Below are 19,756 nucleotides of genomic sequence, written 5' to 3'. Positions count from 1 at the left end.
AGTATAAGTTGTCACATCGACTTAAATGGAAAGCAACTTGATCCATTTGTCAAGACGGAGGGGAGACGGACTGCAGACGCATCTGGTGTATTTCAGCTCTAATGTTGAATGTTTGACCTGTTTTACAATAAACTGCTTTTTGGATCTATGTTGGATGTTTTAAAACCCCAAAACTGGCACTGGTTTCACTGCTATTTCAGCTTGAGCTTGGTGGATTTTTTGCTGGGACTCTGGAAAAACCCCACAAAAAAAGTCAAGTCTAGATCTGCTCATGAAACATCTTTAGTTGGACTTTTTTACAGAGTTATGACACAGTGCCGCCATCATAAAGCTTCCCTCCATTCATACTGACCACGTTTACACATCACACCAACATCACATGAGCTCAAAGCATCAACCCAACCATCGAGTATCAGATTTGGTCCACTAAAACCCAGAGGTGTTCACATGAAAAGGGAAAGTTGGCCTTAACGGAGCCAAAACCGAACAAAGCCAAGCGGACAATGCTCCATCACACCGATTACATCCCTCAATTAACCTTTCTTCCTCCCAGCGGGATTAAAAGGACGCGATGGCCGAGCAGGGCCCAGATTAAAGAAGTGTGGATAAACAGGATGCAGCTGTAACAAAAGACGTCATCGTGCAGGCATGTCAGGACCAAATCTTTGGCTCCGCTGATCCACTTTACACGCTCGTTCACACGTTACACGTTGGTAGCTTCCCAAAACATGTTCCCTGGTTTTATGATTGGTTTTTCATGCCAAGCCAACTGGAATACAGCCTGTGTGGTGACTTGCACTTATTTGTTAATCTGACAGTATCATGGTTGTGTGTGCACACTGATTTCACAAGAACTACCGAGCTGCAGCCCTGCCAATTGGATGGTTGGTTGACCAAACTTCAAAGAGGACTACCGTCTTCTTTAAAGATGTATTTACAGAATTCAAGGCTCGATCCGTCGTATACTCAGCCCACAGAGCTGGAAGAAGCTGGCAGTTATCTGCTGTTTGGTTCCTTCAGTCTTAGTCTGGTACTTTCCTTTCTTTTGGCCATTCAGACACTAAATTAATCACTCCACCACACTCAAGAAATAGGAGGATATTTCAGTCGCTTCCTAAACTTTCCTTTGGCACAAGAAGTTCAGACTTTGGCAGCACCAGTTTCTGGATGTTTACTGAAGACATGAGGGGAAGACATCCTCCTTCATAGATAAACCAACCAGCTTCATCTCTGTTAGCTCAGTCTTATCATGCATCAACAAATCACACCAAGAACAACAATCAGAATAAAGAGGTGAACCAACAACCGCAGTGGGAATCCGCTAAATGTCAACGGCTGAGATTACCACCAAATTGTTTGGATTTGGTGGAGTGCACCAGCCGAAGCCGTGATAACCGACCAGTCCGGCCAAAATGGAAGACGAAACCTGGAGCTGTGTGTTATCACATTTAATGGTTTGTGTATACACACAACCCCGATCCAAACAGGCTGGGTGTAAGTGTTGAAAGAAGAGATTTTGATGGTTTGCAAATCATTAACCTCAATATTTCATGAAAAAACAGGGAAAATGTGACACATATGAATAGTATTTTTTGTAAGTTTTGCAGCTTTGTTTTTACCAAACTGCTGGTAAACTTTAACGCTTTTAAACACCAACTTCAGTGATTTCATATTTACTCACTTTTTGTCTTTTACTCAAAACATTTCCAGTCTTATCCCACAGTAGGGCATACAAGTTAGTATTTTAACACTGGTATCTGATCAGCTGTCATTGGGCGAGAGGCGGAGTACACCCTGGACTGGTCGCCAGCCAATCACAGGGCTGGATTAGTGCATCCTTAGTTTCAAATTTAAAGCCAATGTCATGTTTCAAAAGTTGGGAAAGGGACAGCAAAATGAAAAGGAGAACAGAAATGACTGTACGCAAGAAACAAAGACAAGAACCAATATTGTGGCTGTGAGTTGTAGAGTGACAGGGTTATAGATAGGGATGGGTACCGAATTAGGTACTGACCAGATTCTATCAAAGGTACCAGGTACTGATTTACGAAAAATCAAAAGGTTCCATGTTTAGGTACCTAAACGCATCCTTGTGACAGTGAGGGAGTGGAAGAGTAGGTGATTTTCCATGCTGGACATGAACACAGCATTACAAGGTTATATATTGAAGAATAAATGTGTTAAAATGAAAAAAAAAATCTTATTATTTCTAACAAGTTGATATTTTTTACCACATAAACACAAAAAAGCTCAGAAAATTGTTACTGTTGAGTACTGGTACCAGTTGCTAGGTACCAGGCATCAGTACTGTATCGTTTCGAATGTGAAAGGTACCCATCCCTAATTATATATAATAAGGTCATAAAACTGTCAAAACTGTGATACTGAAAGTGTTTCAACATGTCTTGTATTCAGTTCAGTCTTTTATCTTCAATCTTCAATTAAAAAGTGCTCTGAGAACGCGTCACATGACCTTCGTATTTACATGGTGGTTGGAGATGATAACATTAGTGTTGAAGCTCTCAGGAAATATGTTAACTAGGGGTGCACCAATCACAATTTTCTCATTGATCTTTAAAAGCCTGACCTTACACATGACCAGTTACATATGTAAAGATGGGCCGATCACTAGGGATGGGTACCTTCTAGATTTGACACGATACGGTACCAATGCTTGGTACCTGGCAATCGGTACTGGTACTCAACGGTACCAATTTTTCGGTACTGTTTTGTGTTTATATGGTAAAAAATATCACTTTGTTGAATAATAAAATATAGCAATTTTTCAATTTAACATATTCATTCTTCAATATATAACCTTGCAATGCTGTGTTCATGTCCACCATAGAAAATCACCTACTCTACCACTCCATAACAGTCACAAGGATGGGTCTAGGTACCTCAACATGGTGCCTTTTGATTTTAGTTGAATCGGTACCTGGTACTTTTGACAGAATTCAGTTGTTGTCTATAAAAGTATCTAATTCGGTATCTATCCCTACCGATCACCAATTCCCCCCAAAATTAAGGCAATCGGCACCAATCGATCGGTGCATGGCTTATGTTAACGCTATGTCAGAGACATGAGCTGCTGTAACTGCTGCTAAAGGAGGGCAAACCAAATATTAAAGTTCAGAGTAGATAGAAACATAAAGACTCTCTTCATCTGAGATTTCATGAACTCAGAGCAAACATCTGCAAGTTTCAGGATCAGGATTTAGAGCCAAGAAAAGGTCGATATTCTTAGATCTGTCTGGTGCCCTCCAACATATTCCAACAAAATGGATGACAATACTGTGGCTCTGTAGTAGAAGAGTCCAGGTGCTGAACTGACCTGCACATTGTGAAGTGAGTAACAGGCTGATCCCTACTGGTTACAACAATTTGTGTTACATTTGATGTTTAAATTGTTTCCAAACCATCAGATTGTGTATATTTTAAAGAGTTTATCTTTTATAAAAGAGGGGAGTGTACGTCGGGCTGAGAAGGAGGAAAACTGTAAAAAGTCGGCTCTTGGTGACTGTTTTGTATCTGACAGAAGGTGATCCTTACCGTTGCTGTGTGTCCCATTGTCCTTGTCCCACGCCTCCACTATCACAGTGTACGCTCGCTGAAAGAGACAGAGAAAAGGAGGCCAGAGGTTATCACAGAGCACGCTCATTCAGAGACATCCACCAACACACCCACACGCTCAGACTCTCAGATATACCCACTCCAGGACACGGACGTGCACATGATGTGGGGTTTGCACAGAAACTCAGATAAGAGCTGCCGTCACTCTCACACACACACACACACACACACACACACACACACACACACACACACACACACACACACACACACACACACACACACACACTCCCGAGCCTTTCACACACTCACACCAACTCATATTTTGCATAAAAGGTGAGTAACGATGGGAAAATACGTCTCGTTCCCACGCTGCTGTCACTGATTAGCTTCCTGATGCCCGAGGCTGGTTAACGAGTGTTCTATCGAGGAACCAAACATTCACCCAGGAACCAGCACAACACTTTTTCATATTTCACAAGAAGAGTCAGACCGAGATGGGCATGTCCTCTCAGAGACAAAAAGTAGATCCATCAGGTTGAGATTTATTCCCATGTCAGCAGGGATTATCAAAAACCCGTCTCAGAGAGCAAACTTCATCCTGATCAGGAATCAATACGACATGTTTGGAAGATGAATGTCTGCCACAATATGAAACCAAGATAGCAACAATGGAAATAACGTTAACTTTTATTTAACACCTTGAACAAATTTGGACTCGATCAGCTGTTTTGCTCCAGTGTGTCCGACAGAAACAGGAAAAACGAACTACTATCTGAAGCTGAATATCTGTTTTACAAACCAAGCAGAAACTCTGGAAGTGCAAAAAACCTGCAGTTCCTTAAGTGTCCACTAGAGGCTGGCCCCAAAAGTCAAGGAATCTCCATTAACTCCCATGTTAGTAGGCAGCAAAATGAGACGTGCTGCACAAATGGATTTTGATTATAATTTTTTATTCCTACACACTGTTTTTGGAGTGAATCTTTATAAATCTCATCCACTTTTATTCTATTTAAGCTTAAAGTGGCGTAACTTTGCTTCATTAGCGTCAGCGATGACTTAATAGTTCACTTTACTACCTCTCCTGCTGCTTTCCATGTGTCTTTCGAGCCTCTCAAGCTTAATTTTGTCTGTTTAGATTTCAATCAATACTGTTTACTGAATTAGCTACAATTTTCTGCCCATTAAGTAGTTTTTTATTACTTATTTATTTCTAGTGCTAGTCTGAAGCTGTGATTTTATTAAAACAAAATGAAATAAAATAAAATAATAATAAAATATTTATAATAAAATAATAATAAAATAAAATAAAACAAAACAATAATAAAAATATTTATAATAAAGTAATAATAAAATAAATAATTATAATAAAATAATAAAAAAAAATAAACTCATAGTATAATAATTTAAATAAAAAATAATAAAAAATAAATAAATAAAACAAAATAATACTTTAATAATCATAATAAAATAATAATAAAATAAAAATGAATGTCGTTTTTTCAGCTGATCACTAAATTATTGTTTTTTCTTTAACATTATTGGAAAATGTTTCCCAACCAAACAGAAGCAGAACAGCAATAAAGTTCCTCTGTGACTTGGACCAGTAATATCATGAACCTGACAATAAAAGAGAAGAAAAGGAAGCAACAAAAAGAAGCAAAATGGTTATCAATCGAACTGGAGCTCTGCTTTTGTTTATATTTCTACACCAAGGGATGAAATATGCAGCTGACAATAGTTTTAAAATATTCAGTGACTGCAACTTTCAGGCCCTCAGGAAGCTAGGTATTAAAGCCAGACATGACTCTGTAGTGCAAATCCCCACATGGGCTTAAAATCACATCCAAAAAAAAAAAATCTTTGAACACAATCATCGACATTGAAATTGTTAGCCTTTATGCCTAACGATTCCCTTATTGATTCTTTACATCAGAGGTTTTCAAACTTTTCAGCCTGTGACCCCCAAAATAGCTGTGCTGGAGACTGGTGACCCCCTGCTGTGGGACTTTACTGATGATAAACCAAAAGCGGACAAAAAAGACCCCTAAGACACTAAATTTAGCCAATCTGGTAAAAATTAGACTACATTTGTGCACATTGCTGTGTTTAATAATTTGGTTTCCAATGGAGAAACGTGAAAAACAGATCCAACATTTTCTGTTTGCATCATTTTTTGTCAACTTGGACCCTAAATCAGTGTTACCTGACTCCCCTGAGGGTCCCAACCCCCACTTTGGGAACCACTGTTTTACATTACACCAGAGCTGCTGGATTTATTATCGAATATCCAGCCTTAGTTATCTTAGCTTAGCAGTTAGCTAACAGTTTACCAAGAAAACTCTAAATCAGGATTTTGAGACAACGTTTGTTATGATTCAGCGCAACATAAATAAAGATTAAGACGGGGAGACTAATGTAACAAAAACAATATTGAAAAAAATAGTGCTAGCTTGATGCTAACGTATAAGGGAAACTGCATTGATATGCTAGTGAGCAGCATACATTGATTTATCTTCAGTTTTACAATAAAATGTCAACTTTAAAGAAATGTTTCACTTTGAAAACTCAAAATGCTAAATTACAAAAAGGTAAGACAATGTTCTTAACAACTCAAAGCACTGCTATAACCACTTTGAGCCACTAGATGGCCTATCAATGTCAGGTGATGTGTGATTTTCACTTATTTTGCTTGTTTACGGCCAGAAATATCATCGTCCAGAGACCAATTTCATATTTATTTACTCAAAAACTCAAAAAACTTTGACACAGGTTGGTTTAAAGAAAGTATGAGTCAGCATTTCCGATATAACGACCACCATCGTCTTGTTTATCGATCCTTAAGAGACAAAAATGTCTTTTCCTAATAACAACTGATACCAGGAACCAATCTGGTCAATAAGCCACACCGACTTCTTTTTCCCTTATTGTGCTCATAACAAAAACATCTTTCCAGCATTGCCCAAAGTCGGCTCATGGCTGAAAGTTAATTGGATAAATTCTCGTCCTGCAGCTGTTGATTATTTGTTAATATGAAGAAATCTGTTTACATGCAGGTCAAACTCTCTGTAAACAAAGACTGTAACGTTCAAGTTTCATAGAAAACATCTGAAAGCCTCCAGGTCCATCTCAGGGTCGTCAGGTAAGTGCATTTTATATTCTGATCATGAAACGTTATTGGTGCTGTGATAGAGCGCGGTGTGAAAGCCCAGCACGCCTGCACACTATGTCCTACTTTCCAACAGAGACCAACTCGGCCGACAGACTCAGACTCTGAAATTGTTTCAGGTGCAGAGCTTTTTTTTTTTCTTCCCTTTTTTTCACGGGCATCAGCAAACAAACCAAAACGCAGCTCGCTGTCTGTGGGCCGCATGGGGCCGGGCGAGCAGCTGTGAGTTCCCATGACCCAAGTGTGACTCAGAGTGACTGAGGGCTGCAGGGAAGATTACAGGGGACGTTACAAAGTGGTGCTGGGAGTGAGATTAGAGAGGCCGGGGGAGCACAGGGACCTGAAATACAGAGGTGGACGAGGATCTCAGGATCTGTTCAGCTGGTTTTATGGGAAGAAGACGCAGGAGGTAGAAGAGGACGAGACAAATATGAGTTGTTGAGGTTCCTTCAGGGTGCGTTCACAACAGGCAGGTTGGATCTGCTATCAACGTCTGATGTCTTAACTTTTGATGTGATCAGGATAAAAATCAAAGACAATCAGACATCAAACCAATTATTATTTATATCAACTTTCAGTAAAATTGAACTAATTTTTTTTTTTTGACATCTCAATTTTGAAACGCCTGTCCCACAAGAATGCCGATCAAGGAAATGTCCAATTGAAAGCAAAACAGAATAGAATAGAATAGAATAGAATAGAATAGAATAGAATAGAATAGAATGGAATAGAAGGGACTATTCTTTTATCAACCCCCCCATGAGGGAATTTTTTTTTTGCCACAGCAGCTCACCACAAAAGTGCAATAATGCTATAAAATTAATAAAAATAAAATAAAACAATAATATAATAATCAAACTAAGGTCAAATAAAATAAAATAAAATAACACTATAATAATTATAATAAAATTAAATGAAATGAAAAAAAACAATATAATATGTTGAATAAAATAATGATAAAATAAAACGAAATAAAACAAAAATATAATAATTATAATAAAATAATAATAGAATAAAATAAAACACAAAATAATACAATTATTATAATAATACAATTATATCAAATAAAACAAAATAATAGTATAAAAATAATATTAAATAATAATAATTTAATAACTATAATAAAACAATAAATTTATAACTTTAATAAAATAATATTAAAATAAAATTAAATAATATAATAATTATAATAAAATAATAGAATAAAATTTAAAAAATATATAATAATTGTAATTAAATAATAATAAAATAAGAATGAAGGCACAAAGTTTCTCTGTGACTTGGACCAGTTATATCATGAACCTTACATTACAAGAGGAGAAAGAGAAGCTACAGAAAGAAGCAAAAAGGTCAGAAGAGACATGATGAAGCGGCTTAAAGTTGACAAACAAAACAACGAAAGAAACCGATTCAACAGTTCTGCAAAGACCTGAACAAATCCAGATCCCTGCTGTAACACTACTGATGCAGAAAAACTGCTCATCCTCACACACATCAGGCACAACAAAGTCCAAATGTTGGAAAACGAAAGCAGTCGACTCTTCAGACGGGTTTTATCACGCCTGGTTTACCATCCCTTCCCTCTGAGAGTGTACAAACTCATAAAACCATCAACGAGCAAGATTCAGCCAAAGATGAGCCGTTACATCCCGGACAGGATCACTGTGGTCTGAAATCACAGGCTCTAACTCCTCACTCTGAGGACAAACCAAGTTTTGATGCACTTCTGGAAACCGATCAATAAACTTCTGAAGATTCTGGAAAAGCATCACCTCAGTCACTTCAGTTACGTCACAGTCAGAGAAACAGACTCAGCAAAAACTACAGAGCTCAGTGTGTAAGAGATCCACCAACACGTCTGTCAATTTGATCACGGTACAAGAAATTAGTGGAGACAGGTACAGAGCTGGAAAGAGGGACGAGACCAAGGACATCTGAGGAACACAGTGATTGTGTAAAACAAAATTAGTTCTCTGATTCAATTATTTAGAGAAATAAACTTCTAAATGAGTGAACACACAGAAAGTAAACATGAATATCTGGGTAAGTTTACAAACCTCTTTGGACCTTAGGATTTACATCTTTGAAGAAATTTTGTTCATCTTTCTTAATCTTCTGAAAATCATCAGATTTATGGATTTTACTGCTATTCAAAAAATAAATAAACAAATAAAATCAGAATGGCTAACTTTAGTTAACAGAAATAGACACACTGTCCCTTTAAAATGAAACATGGAAAGAACAGAGTACACAGCTTTTATCATGTCTCATAAATGATGCTTCACTGCAGAATTTAGAGCCCTTCAAAATAAAAGCATCAACCATTATGATATAATTTGAAGGAAACAAGGGTCAATCCAAAACACTCGTAAAGTAAAACTAACAACAAGATTATTGGAGACCTATACATGTCATCTTATTCATTTAGTGACGTTTTCATTACAACAAAAATTGGCCAAACCTAAATATCGCTAGGGATGGGGACTTTTCCTTTATCAATTTGTTTAAGAATAAAGCTTTTATTTTTCAATTTGACACATTTATTCTTTAAAATATAATCTTTCAATGCTGTGTTCATGTCCAGGAAAAAAAAACCTACTCTGCCACTCCCTTACAGTCACAAGGATGCGTTCAGGTACCTACACATGCAGTGGCGATTGCTCTAAGACTGCAAGGGACGCTCAGCTTCCCCTAAAATGTCCCTAAAAAGTGTTGATATGTTCTGCTGTGTGAACATTTCATTGATAAAATCTGAGCTAGAATTCCTTCATCTTTAGTTCAGAATCAGCTCCTATCACAGGCAACTGGCTCCACCTCCTTCTCATTCATCCCCGCAGCGTCTCAGCGCTTTAACACAGTCGGACGCTGAGCGTCTTCTGTGGAAACTGGACGGTCATTGGATAAACGCTGGGCTTTGTCCCGCCCATCGGACGCTCGGCGTCTCTGGGGGTCTATGAGGCAGTGGGCTGGCCTGGACGCTGAGCTTCTGCATGATGATTGGATGATCTGTCTGAGGCTGAATCCCTTTTTGATTGACAGTGAAATGAGCCAGTCAGAGATCTTGAAGTATAACCCTCCACCAGAGCATCTTCTCAGTTTTACAGTCAGTTGTTTTGGACTGATCTGGAGGCTTTATCGATCCCCAGTGAGTTTACCTTTCCTAAAAATGACGAGCCTTGTGTTTAAAGATTCTCTCTCTTTTTTCACCAATAAGCAGCTACAGCTACAGCTGAGATCTCACGTAGCAGCTCCAGCTGCTAACAAGCTGACACGGAGGGTGGAATTTACGTTTAAATAAAAAAACAAATTTATGATTGGGCCTGAAAAAAATGAGCTTCCCCTCCTTGACTGACCAGCAGCCGCCACTGTACACATGGTACCTTTTGATTTTACTTGAATCGATACCCAGTACTTTGACAGAATTTGGTTGGTACCTATAAAAGTACCTCATTCTGTACCCATCCCTAAATATCCCAATTCAAAAAAAAGTTAATGGAAACATCAAGATTTAAACAAAAACTTTTCAAATTTGGATAAAAAGTTTTTACGCTGTCATTAGGTGTTTTGTTTTAGAAGTTTCAGTATTAAAGTTTACCTCATAAGTGAAATTATGTGCGTAACCAATCAGATGTTGGGTTACTCTGGGTGGGACAAAGCAAGAAGAGACAGAGTAGTGACTACATCAGAGTAAAAAAAAAACATGGTTTTTAATTGATTTTTAAACAGCTGTCAAATTAATAAAAAAGGCTGATGCCAATATGCTTCAAAATACCAAATATCGACGCTGATTATCGGTCTATCCCTACTCCCTGATCATTTGTGTCATTTTCACACAGCAGCTCTGATTCCCTCTGGGTTAAAGCTCTGACACTCACCAAATAAGCAAAAACGGAGCTAAAAACTGCTGCACACAGCTCAGGACTCTTTCTGGAGAGACATCAGTCAACCAAGGACGGAGGGTGAAAAATATTCGGACTGAAATTCTGCCACAACTTTTGTTATAATCCAGGTGAAATCACGAGGAGCTGTGAGGGAACTAAAGAGTGACGCTGAAAGAGACACTGAGATGTTTCAACGTAAAAGCAGCGTGAACATTGGCTCCAGCATCACCTGATCACAGCCAGGCTCCACCTCCTTCAGCTGGAGGTGACGGAGCGCTGATGGATGAGCTCAGCGAGCAGACGAACTCTGTAATGAGTGAAAATAAGTGGACGCCGTCATAATCAATCTCTGCCTTCGTCATCAATTTTAAATGTCACCGCCACCGGCTCCCAGACAGATGGGGCTGTCCCACGGCCTGACATGAGCGTGTGTGTGTGTGTGTGTGTGTGTTCATATCAGAGTGTGTGACTGCTCTCAAGTGTGCCGTTTGTGTCCTTGAAGGAGAGGAGCAGGAGGATCAAAGTGTCACGTCCCTGCTGTCTGCAGCGAGACGACCTTATGAGTCAAATCTGCATCTGTGTGTGTGTGTGTGTGAGTGTGTGTGCGTGAAGCAGTGTGTGAGAGAAGGAGGGGGGAGAAGAGGAGGGAGGGGACGTGTTGGGAGACACTTGACACCTCCTAACCAATTTACAGGAGTCAGAGGGATTTGGGTTTTCATTAGGCGAGGAGAAACCAGCCCACTCTGCGCTGCCTTCACCTGTTCAATGAATAAATTACAGCGTGAGCGCGGCGGGAACAGCCGCCAGCGACACACAGCTCTGCTGAGAGGACGCCATCTGACAACTCCAATACTTACTACCACGAACACATCACCACCGTTACTGTAAAATCACCAGAAAAACCTGCTGCCAGAATTTACCGTTATTCTACAGCGAGGTCTTTTTTCTTGTGGTGTTTTGTAACCGTGAGTGAGGAGGGAACACGGAGGATATGAGACTCTGCTGTCTGTGCTTCACATGACACAGAACAGCTGAAAACGGAAAATGGACCAGTACTTTTAAAGCACTTTTCTAGTTTCTGACCACTCAAAGTGATTTACCCCTCAATCACACATAAAGTGCGAGCGCCAATCTCGGCAGAGCAGATTGTAGCAAACAGAAAATTAGACACAAAAACAATCAGAGTATCCTGTCATTTCAAAATAAAGCTACTGATCGTCCATTATCAAAACTACATCACTGAAACAGGACCAGAAATCATCAGCAGGTCAGATCCAGAGGAAATCTGACGTTTTGGATGAGGAAAATTTCATGATGGAGGTGAAAAACTTCATAATTCTATACGACACAACACATTTTTTCTATAAGGACACCAACAAGAAGGAGGAGGATAAAAGGTGTTGAAGTTTGGGGAGGGCCAGGTGAGCTTCACACGCTAACATTGTCATGGGTGGGATTCCTGCAGGAACATGTGGTTCTCCTGTGATCTTGTTACCTTGGTTGTCTAGCTGCTATGGGCGCTGCCCTGAATTGGCATTGTCTCCTTCACCCAATCACACCACATCCACCCCCTGATGGCGGGGTTAAATATTTTACTACAGCACCTTATACCTGTGACCATAGTTAAGTTTCACTTTCTTTTCCCTATGTGCGCTCCTCTCACTCCTCCTTTGCTCCACTCCTCTGTGAGTGTTGTTGGTTAGACCAGTGGAGTGTGAGCTTAAATGAGCTCCATCTGATAAACATTCTCACTTTTTAAAACTTAGAGGACAAAGCAGGGAGAGGGAAGATACAAGCAAACTTTTTTTTATCTCTAACTGAAGTTACCAGGCGCTAAACACTGGGAGCTGGAGATGCAGAGCCTCCGTCAGCACAAAGTGCCGTCAGTGGAGATATTTCCTCATCAAACTATGAAAAAATGCCACTTGTATTCTGGAAAATACTGTACTTTTGGAGGTTTTTACATCTTTCATTAAAGAGGACAGAACCGTGAGTGGAGCTGGAAACAGGGGGGTGGGGAGTGACATGCAGGGCTGTCTCATGGGGTCCACAACAAGGGCCCACATGCACGTCCAGCCGTTAGCGATGAAAACAGACCATTTTTACTAATGGTGTACAAATTTATTTTAAAAAAAGGAACGCCCAGAGTATAAAATTTAATGGTGGTAGACCCCACAATAACAGCACCAACGACAGGATCATTGCACCGTGTTCTGCAAAACAGCTTCCCTGTTGCTTACTTTAACATTGAGATCATCCACTGTGCACTCAGAAACACCAAGAGGTATTTTGCCAAAGTTTACCTTTATCCTTTTTTAAATTTCCAACAAATGATGAGCTGATAACAGCAGTTTTTTCATTCTTTACTCTTCAAAAAAAATCAGGTTTTCTTGCTCTTTTCTCAGTGGCACTGTTATTACTGTTTACGCTCATTTTGAACTTGTTGAATTGAGGATTTCCAGGAAGTTCCCTGGACATATACCTCCTCACTCCCTAAGAGCCTTGCCTTTGCCTGAGATCCTCTAGCAGGGCCCTACTACTGGTACAAAAATCTAGACTGGTCACAGAAGGGGTCAGAGCTTTTGCTGTTCGAGCCCCCAAGCTTTGGGACTCCAACTTTTGCTGTATTGCTTTGTATTGACCTTTTACGACTTTTATGTTGTTTTGTTGTTGTTTTATGAATCGTTTTATTGTTTTGTTGATGTGTTCTTATCTGTATTGTGTTTTATTATCAAGCATCTTCTGACTTTGTTTTGAAAGGTGCTATTTAACAATTCTGGATTAGATTGGATGTTCCGCACCTGCCTCACCTTCATGGTGCAATTAGTTAACTGGCTAATTTTGGGGGTTGTGTATGCGGCCAATGCTACCACCAAATGGGTCGTTCCATCACGTTACCATACGACTAACTGTCTCGTTTGGTGAATGACTGGATGTGCGTAAAGGCCCCAGACCGGAAGCTACAAAGTGATGGTCGGTGAGGTCATTGTGTGCCTATATCTTTAAAACAGATGAGTGATATAGAAATTCCCCCTCTGTAAAGAGTGTGGGAATAAAAAAATCAGCTAATGCGACAGAAAACATTTCTGTACCAGGCTGTGAATTTGTTTAATTCTGCGGTAAAGTCTGAAGTTTTAACTCTGCTGTTAATGGGATGTTCTCTACTTTTGGTGCCAGCCTCAAGTGGACACTTGAGGAACTGCACGTCTGCTTGGGCTTCACTTTTCAACACCAGAGGTCACAGCTGTGTCTGTGTTAAAAATGCATCGTTTCTTCGACACACGCTCTGAGTTTAGTCATTAGTTCAACATTTGTTGTGAAGCTCGACAGTTAAAGCGTCTGATGGCTCATCCAACACGAGGCTTCCTGGTTAAACAACCGAGTAGGATGTGGCTGGGCGGCCGGTCCTCTGAACTTGTACTTTGTTAGCTTAGCTTAATGTTACACTCACATGTCCTGTGGCTGTCTTTTGTAGTTCAAGTCCACAAAGAGAAAAATGTGTAAAATGTGACTCCTCAGCTTCAAAAAACAACGCCTTTCAAAATAAAATCACGTCTACCAATCAGAAATGGTCACAAAGCGCTAAACATATATATAAATATGCATATTAGTGAGTTTAAGGAAGCCTGAAAGGATCAAATTTGATATTTAAAGGTGTTTTGTTGATGTTTCATGTCAGAATAATGAACATTTCTTTGGATAAAAAGAAGGCAAACTTGTATCTTTCATAAGCGTCTCCTCCTGAAACGCTAACAAAAAGAAGAAATTCTGCTTTCATTGGGACGATAAAGTTTGTAAATAAACCCTCAAAGTGCCCCTAGAAACTCAAATATTTGGCTAACTGTCACGTCAAACCAGTTTAACATATAGCGGTGGACTGAATTCAGGGGAATGTTCCTTTAATAGAAAATTCACAGCAGCAGGGAAACGTCGAGCCCGAGACCCAATTAACAACTTTCCTGGAGTTGTGATCAGAGAAAGAAATGTAAAAAAAAAACCGCAGCAGCAACACCTGTCACGTCACACCTGTTAGTCTACTGACATGAATAAAACATGTCGCTCCCGGCAGCGAGGAGCCGGGATGGTTAATTTAGCACATTATTAACAGAACCAGTCCCCGCCACCCCCCCTCCATCTCTCCACCACAACCCCGTCTCCCTAAGGAGGGCTCGGCTCCCCCACCCACCCCCTCCAGGAGGCCTCGTTCAGACAGCAAATCTAATCAAAGCTAATCTAATCAGGTCTTTATACCGAGCTGCAGAACGGAAAAATGACCCAATTCACTTTTCCCACACCAAACGCATGAGCAGCTATTTCTGTCGCTCCAGGTTACGACGGCTCCTCCAGCAACAGCCAGGAATCCTGTGAATTTGTCTTTGATGCTAAGTTGAAGCTGTACATGGAGCGTGGAGGGACAAAATACCACCTTAAATCCATTTGTGACTCCTCTGATGCAGAGACATGCAGGGAGGACGGCGTCTTCTCCGATTTTCACCCTAACGAGGGAGTTTTTCTCTGCTGCCTGTTCCAACACATTCTGTTTGTTCTCCTTCGGCTCAAGGTGCCAAAGATTTCAAACAATGATCTCAGTAAGTCACAGCATGTAGGGAGATAAAATCAGAGTACAACACTGCGCTCAGTTTTTTCTGTTTTACTCCCTTTTTGCTTCACTCAGAGGACTGCAACTACAAGCAGGGTCACTTATCCATCAGCTCTGAGCTAAAAAACGAGGAGGGAGGATTGTTTATGGATGCATCAGACTGTACAAAATACTTGCCAATTGTAACAAAATACTGTAAATGTACAAGAAAATATCACCGGTACAATCCTGATGAGTTTGAATAAAGCACAATAAAAAAATCACAGTAAAATAACGATAATAACTGGAAACGTATTTTACTTTTATTTTACAGCAAAGTAACTTTTGTTGTGATGTTGTTTTGAAACCATGAGTGAGGAGGAACCACAGCGGATAAAATACCCTGCTGTACAGTGAGATATTACACTGCGGAGTAAGACAGCCTGTCTGTGCTCCACATGGCATCCATTAGCTGCCCATGCTTCACATGACACGTACTGACTATCTTTGTACAATGTCCCGTACCGGATGTCAGTGCTCCACCTGGCATAGACTGACTGTCTGAGCCCCACATGACACCCTTCAGCTGCTTGTGCTTCACATGGCATAGATGAAATGGATGTTCAAAGGCTCGTACCGGCTGTCTGTGCTCTACCTGACATAGACTGACTATCTGTGCTCCACATGACACAGACTGGCTGCCTATGCTTTATATGACATGGATAAATAAATGTTCCACCAGGCATCCATTGGCTGCCCGTGCTTCATATGACATGGACTGACTATCTTTGTACAATGTCCCGTACCGGCTGTCTGTGCTCCACCTGGCATAGACTGACTATCTCTGCTCTACATGACACAGACTGGCTGCCTGTGCTTTACATGACACAGATGAAACTGGTGTTCAATAACACGTACCAGCTGTCTGTGCGCAACACAGCGTGCACGAGCTGCCTGTACCTCACATGGCACGGAGCAGCTGTCTGTGTTGCACCTGACACCCACAAGCTGTATGTGTTCCACCAGGCAGGGACTGACTGTCTATGCTCCATATGACACCCACTGGCTGCCTGTGCCTCACATGGCACAAACTGACTGCTGTGTCACACATGGCATGCACTGGCTGTCTATGCTCCACATGACACCCATACAGGAACGAGGAAATCAGCATGAGAAGGATGCAAAATAAGCAAAAAAGAAAATTCTTGCACCTAGTGGCAGCTCCTTCAGCAAATTAACTTGTAGCACTGTTGTCGCACTAACTAGGTTTCCCTTCTGTCTCAATTTTTGCTTATGTTGTACGTCACTTTGGACTAGGGCTGCAATGATTAGTCGACATAATTGAAAAAAAAATCATCAATGCAAATTTTAACAGGTGACGTGTCGTGCTATTGTTTTTATTGTTGTCATAAGGTGAAATGAAATACCAGGCGGTAAATGCTCATCTGTAACTTCAGTTTACTGCATGAAGCACCATGTTAACAGATAATTTTATGGGAAAAGATCACTAAGTTCATACATGAGGAATATTAATGAGGAAAAATCTCCGCGTCCTCCGTCAGTTTTTCAGGATCTGAGACACAAACTAGTGTCATAACTTCCCTAACTTTTCAAAAGAGAGGACATTTATCTGACGGAGCTCTCACTGCACCGGTAACACTTAGCGGGGAGGGGGAGGAGCTAAGTGCCCACGTAAAGAAACAAAACTTAACGCGCTGTCATGGAGAGCTGGGAGAGTCCGGCGGGATCATACAGAGAGCAAAGCAAACCCAAACCCATCAGACATTTGAAAGGCCAAATTAGGTTGAAACACAAAAAAATCATGATTAATCGACTAATCGAAAAAAATAATCAATAGATTAGTCGACATTAAAAATAATCGTTAGTTGCAGCCCTACTGGGAAAGAGTCTGTGTCCAGTTCAGACGCTTGGCTGGAGCCACTGATTCGATAACAGGCTGTAAACAGAGAGAAGAAGAAGAAAAGACCAAAGAGACAGAAAGAACGAGATAACTGAGCAGACTCACCGAGGAACTTTTGGAGGTTGTAATAAACAGAAATAATCCAAAGCTGAGCCACTTTATGCTCTTCATGATCAAAGAGCGAAAGCGATGTGTCTGAGTGGACGGTATGGGAGATAAATGAGCGCTGAGAGAAGAAACGAAACTCAGAGAGAAAGAAGAGAAAGCCGTTCTTTTTTTAAGGCACATATCAGTGTGAAAGTAGGAGCCTAAAACAGCAGCCCTGTGAATACAGGGTTAATGTTTGTGGTTGACCCTCAAACATTTGAAATAGACGTTTTCCAAAATGTGTCTAATCTGTCAAGGCACTGTCAGCGGTTTTTGCCCTGATACAATCAGATTGTTCAGTATTTAAAGGTCCCATATTATGGAAAAATCCCTTTAAGTCTTTTAGTGAAATTTGTGGGTCTTTGTCTTTCCTCCCAGCCCACAAAATGTGACATTTAATGACCAAACCTGTACTTAGTAGAGCTTGTGAATGAAATCCTGACCTAAAACCAGCTGTTTGGAATTTGGGGATTTGCCGACGTCAGAGATTCCCTTTTTTGACCAATCAGGAGCAAGTCTGACCTGATTGGTCCACCGGAGCAGATACCCCCGAACCCCCTCAGGTGGGAGAATGCCAAAGTTGAAGAGCCATCACTGCTCTTTTTTTGGCTGTAAACGGCCACATAGTTCCATGCTCAAGCTTCCCATCTCAGAAGAAGACAGACTAAGTGTCCAGAGTTCATTTATCAAGGAAATGTTCCAGCTACACTCAGTAAAACTGTGCACATGTCACTTCACGGCCAACTGCGTTTCCAAATTTGGACAGTCCAACAGAGGGCTAGCCAATAGACTGGTCCTGAATCCAGGCGCATTACCAACCATCCACCAACAAACCTGGGACCCTGGAAATGTGAGTATTTTAAATGCTGTGTGCTGTGGAGCAGATGGAAGAGCTTTTCCTCAGTGTCCCCCCTGTCTCTGTGTTAGCTTCAGGATGCTAACTGTAGCTGCAGTTAGCCTGTTGTTTTAGCCTGTAATGTTACGGTAAACGAGCTTCTCTGTTTTCTAAACATTGTGCACTCGGAGCTCGTGGCGCCGCTCTCAGTGACGTGGAAGAGCGGGGCGGTATCAGTGGTGGCTCATTTACATATGAAGGCCACGCCCACTAAATCAGAGCGTTCTGAACAGAGGGGCTATGAGAGCCTGGAAACAATGCTGCTGTGCCTGATTTATTGGCTTTTTGGACCAAAACATGTTACTACCATTTCATGAAGACATCAATGATCCAGATTAAACTGCAGAAAAGGAGCAGGAGATGGGAGCTTTAATATCTGCTGATACAGAGTCCTGATCCCAAACTTGGGTTTGCAAAGTAAAAATAAATGCTAGACTATGTCTTGAGCTTATTAATGCTAATTAATCTCGAGCTTTGATGCTAAGGTTATCTGATCCATTTCCGTTTGTGCTGCATTCACTGATTCTTGCTTGTGTTACAATAATAGTCAGCTGTTTACATTTCGCCCGTCACATCATTTTCCTGATGGATCCGTGGCGAAGAAGCTGTTTCTTTGAATATCACTTCCCCCGTCCACACACGGTGAGAACCAGGCTTGCGTTGACCTTCTGGTTGCCGCACCTTTCAGCTGGGAACAATGACTTTAAACCTCAGCTTTGGGAGCGCAGATATTGAGTTATCAAGATGGAAACATAAAGGAGAGGAGATAGAGGAGGGCGGCCGCTCGGAGTCACGCCCGCTTCAGGTGACTCGCTGTGAAGCGGCGTGCAGCTGCTGGCAGACGATGATAAGTCTGACAGAGTGTGTCACTGACCTTTTGGTGTTAAAGGATCGTTTCATAAAGGGGTCCTATTGTCACAGACTGGGAAGAAGGGGATTCTGGGAAATATATGAACTAGAGCTGGAGGGTTGGATGAAAACAGATGATGTATTTGAGACACTTTGGCTCAGTTGGCTCTTAGAAGAAGTCTTTCCTGTATCCGCAAATCTCAACATTACTAATGCAACTTTTTCCACTTATATGCTAGAAGACAACTTAGACAAAGATTTTGCTTTATAAAAAATAGTTTCCAAGTGGTTCCTGTCACATGACATCATCTGCTTCCTGCTCGTTCCAGCGAAAGACATGGCGAGTACAAATCGTCGTGGAAAAAGCCTAAATTTCTTATGATTTTGCCCCGAAACATATTTGGAATGATTTAATAGTTAAAGTGTCTAGAGTAACCCTCCCCCAAAATTATTTTTCCTGGGATAATATTTTTTGTTCATGGGCTTATTTCTGTGAGTAGCAACAGAAGTTGCCGGTGGGCACACAGCTAATCGCTAACTAAAGGAAAACACTGCCTGAAGTCTTGCTCATAATTTACTTATTAGGGGCAATTTTCTTGACACACAAGTGCTTACCACAGCCAATGCCCACACCTACCACCCCCACCTTTTTAAAATTTATGATTATTATTATTATAATTGTGTATTTGGAGTGGGTCATTACGTTTTATGACTCATTTTTTGGTTGTAACACCAAACTGGT

The 19,756-nt window shown here is 40.8% G+C and overlaps 1 protein-coding gene across 2 annotated transcripts in view; it reads right to left on the bottom strand.

Moving 5' to 3' along the window:
- Positions 1-19,756, bottom strand: part of LOC141806456 (protein jagged-2-like) — an 84,635-nt gene that overhangs the window by 50,878 nt on the left and 14,001 nt on the right. For both annotated transcript variants that reach the window (XM_074692005.1, XM_074692006.1), the window contains exon 3: positions 3,553-3,610. In XM_074692005.1, the coding sequence (XP_074548106.1) occupies positions 3,553-3,610 (58 nt within the window). The remainder of the gene's footprint in view (positions 1-3,552; positions 3,611-19,756) is intronic.

The sequence above is a fragment of the Halichoeres trimaculatus genome, unplaced genomic scaffold (assembly GCF_033239565.1).
Source record: "Halichoeres trimaculatus isolate MK-OKI-2021-1 unplaced genomic scaffold, fHalTri1.1 fHalTri1_scaffold_17, whole genome shotgun sequence".
NCBI classification, from domain to species: domain Eukaryota; kingdom Metazoa; phylum Chordata; class Actinopteri; order Labriformes; family Labridae; genus Halichoeres; species Halichoeres trimaculatus.
Note: the sequence above shows the minus strand (reverse complement) of the source record. Positions and strands in the feature narration are given on the sequence as shown.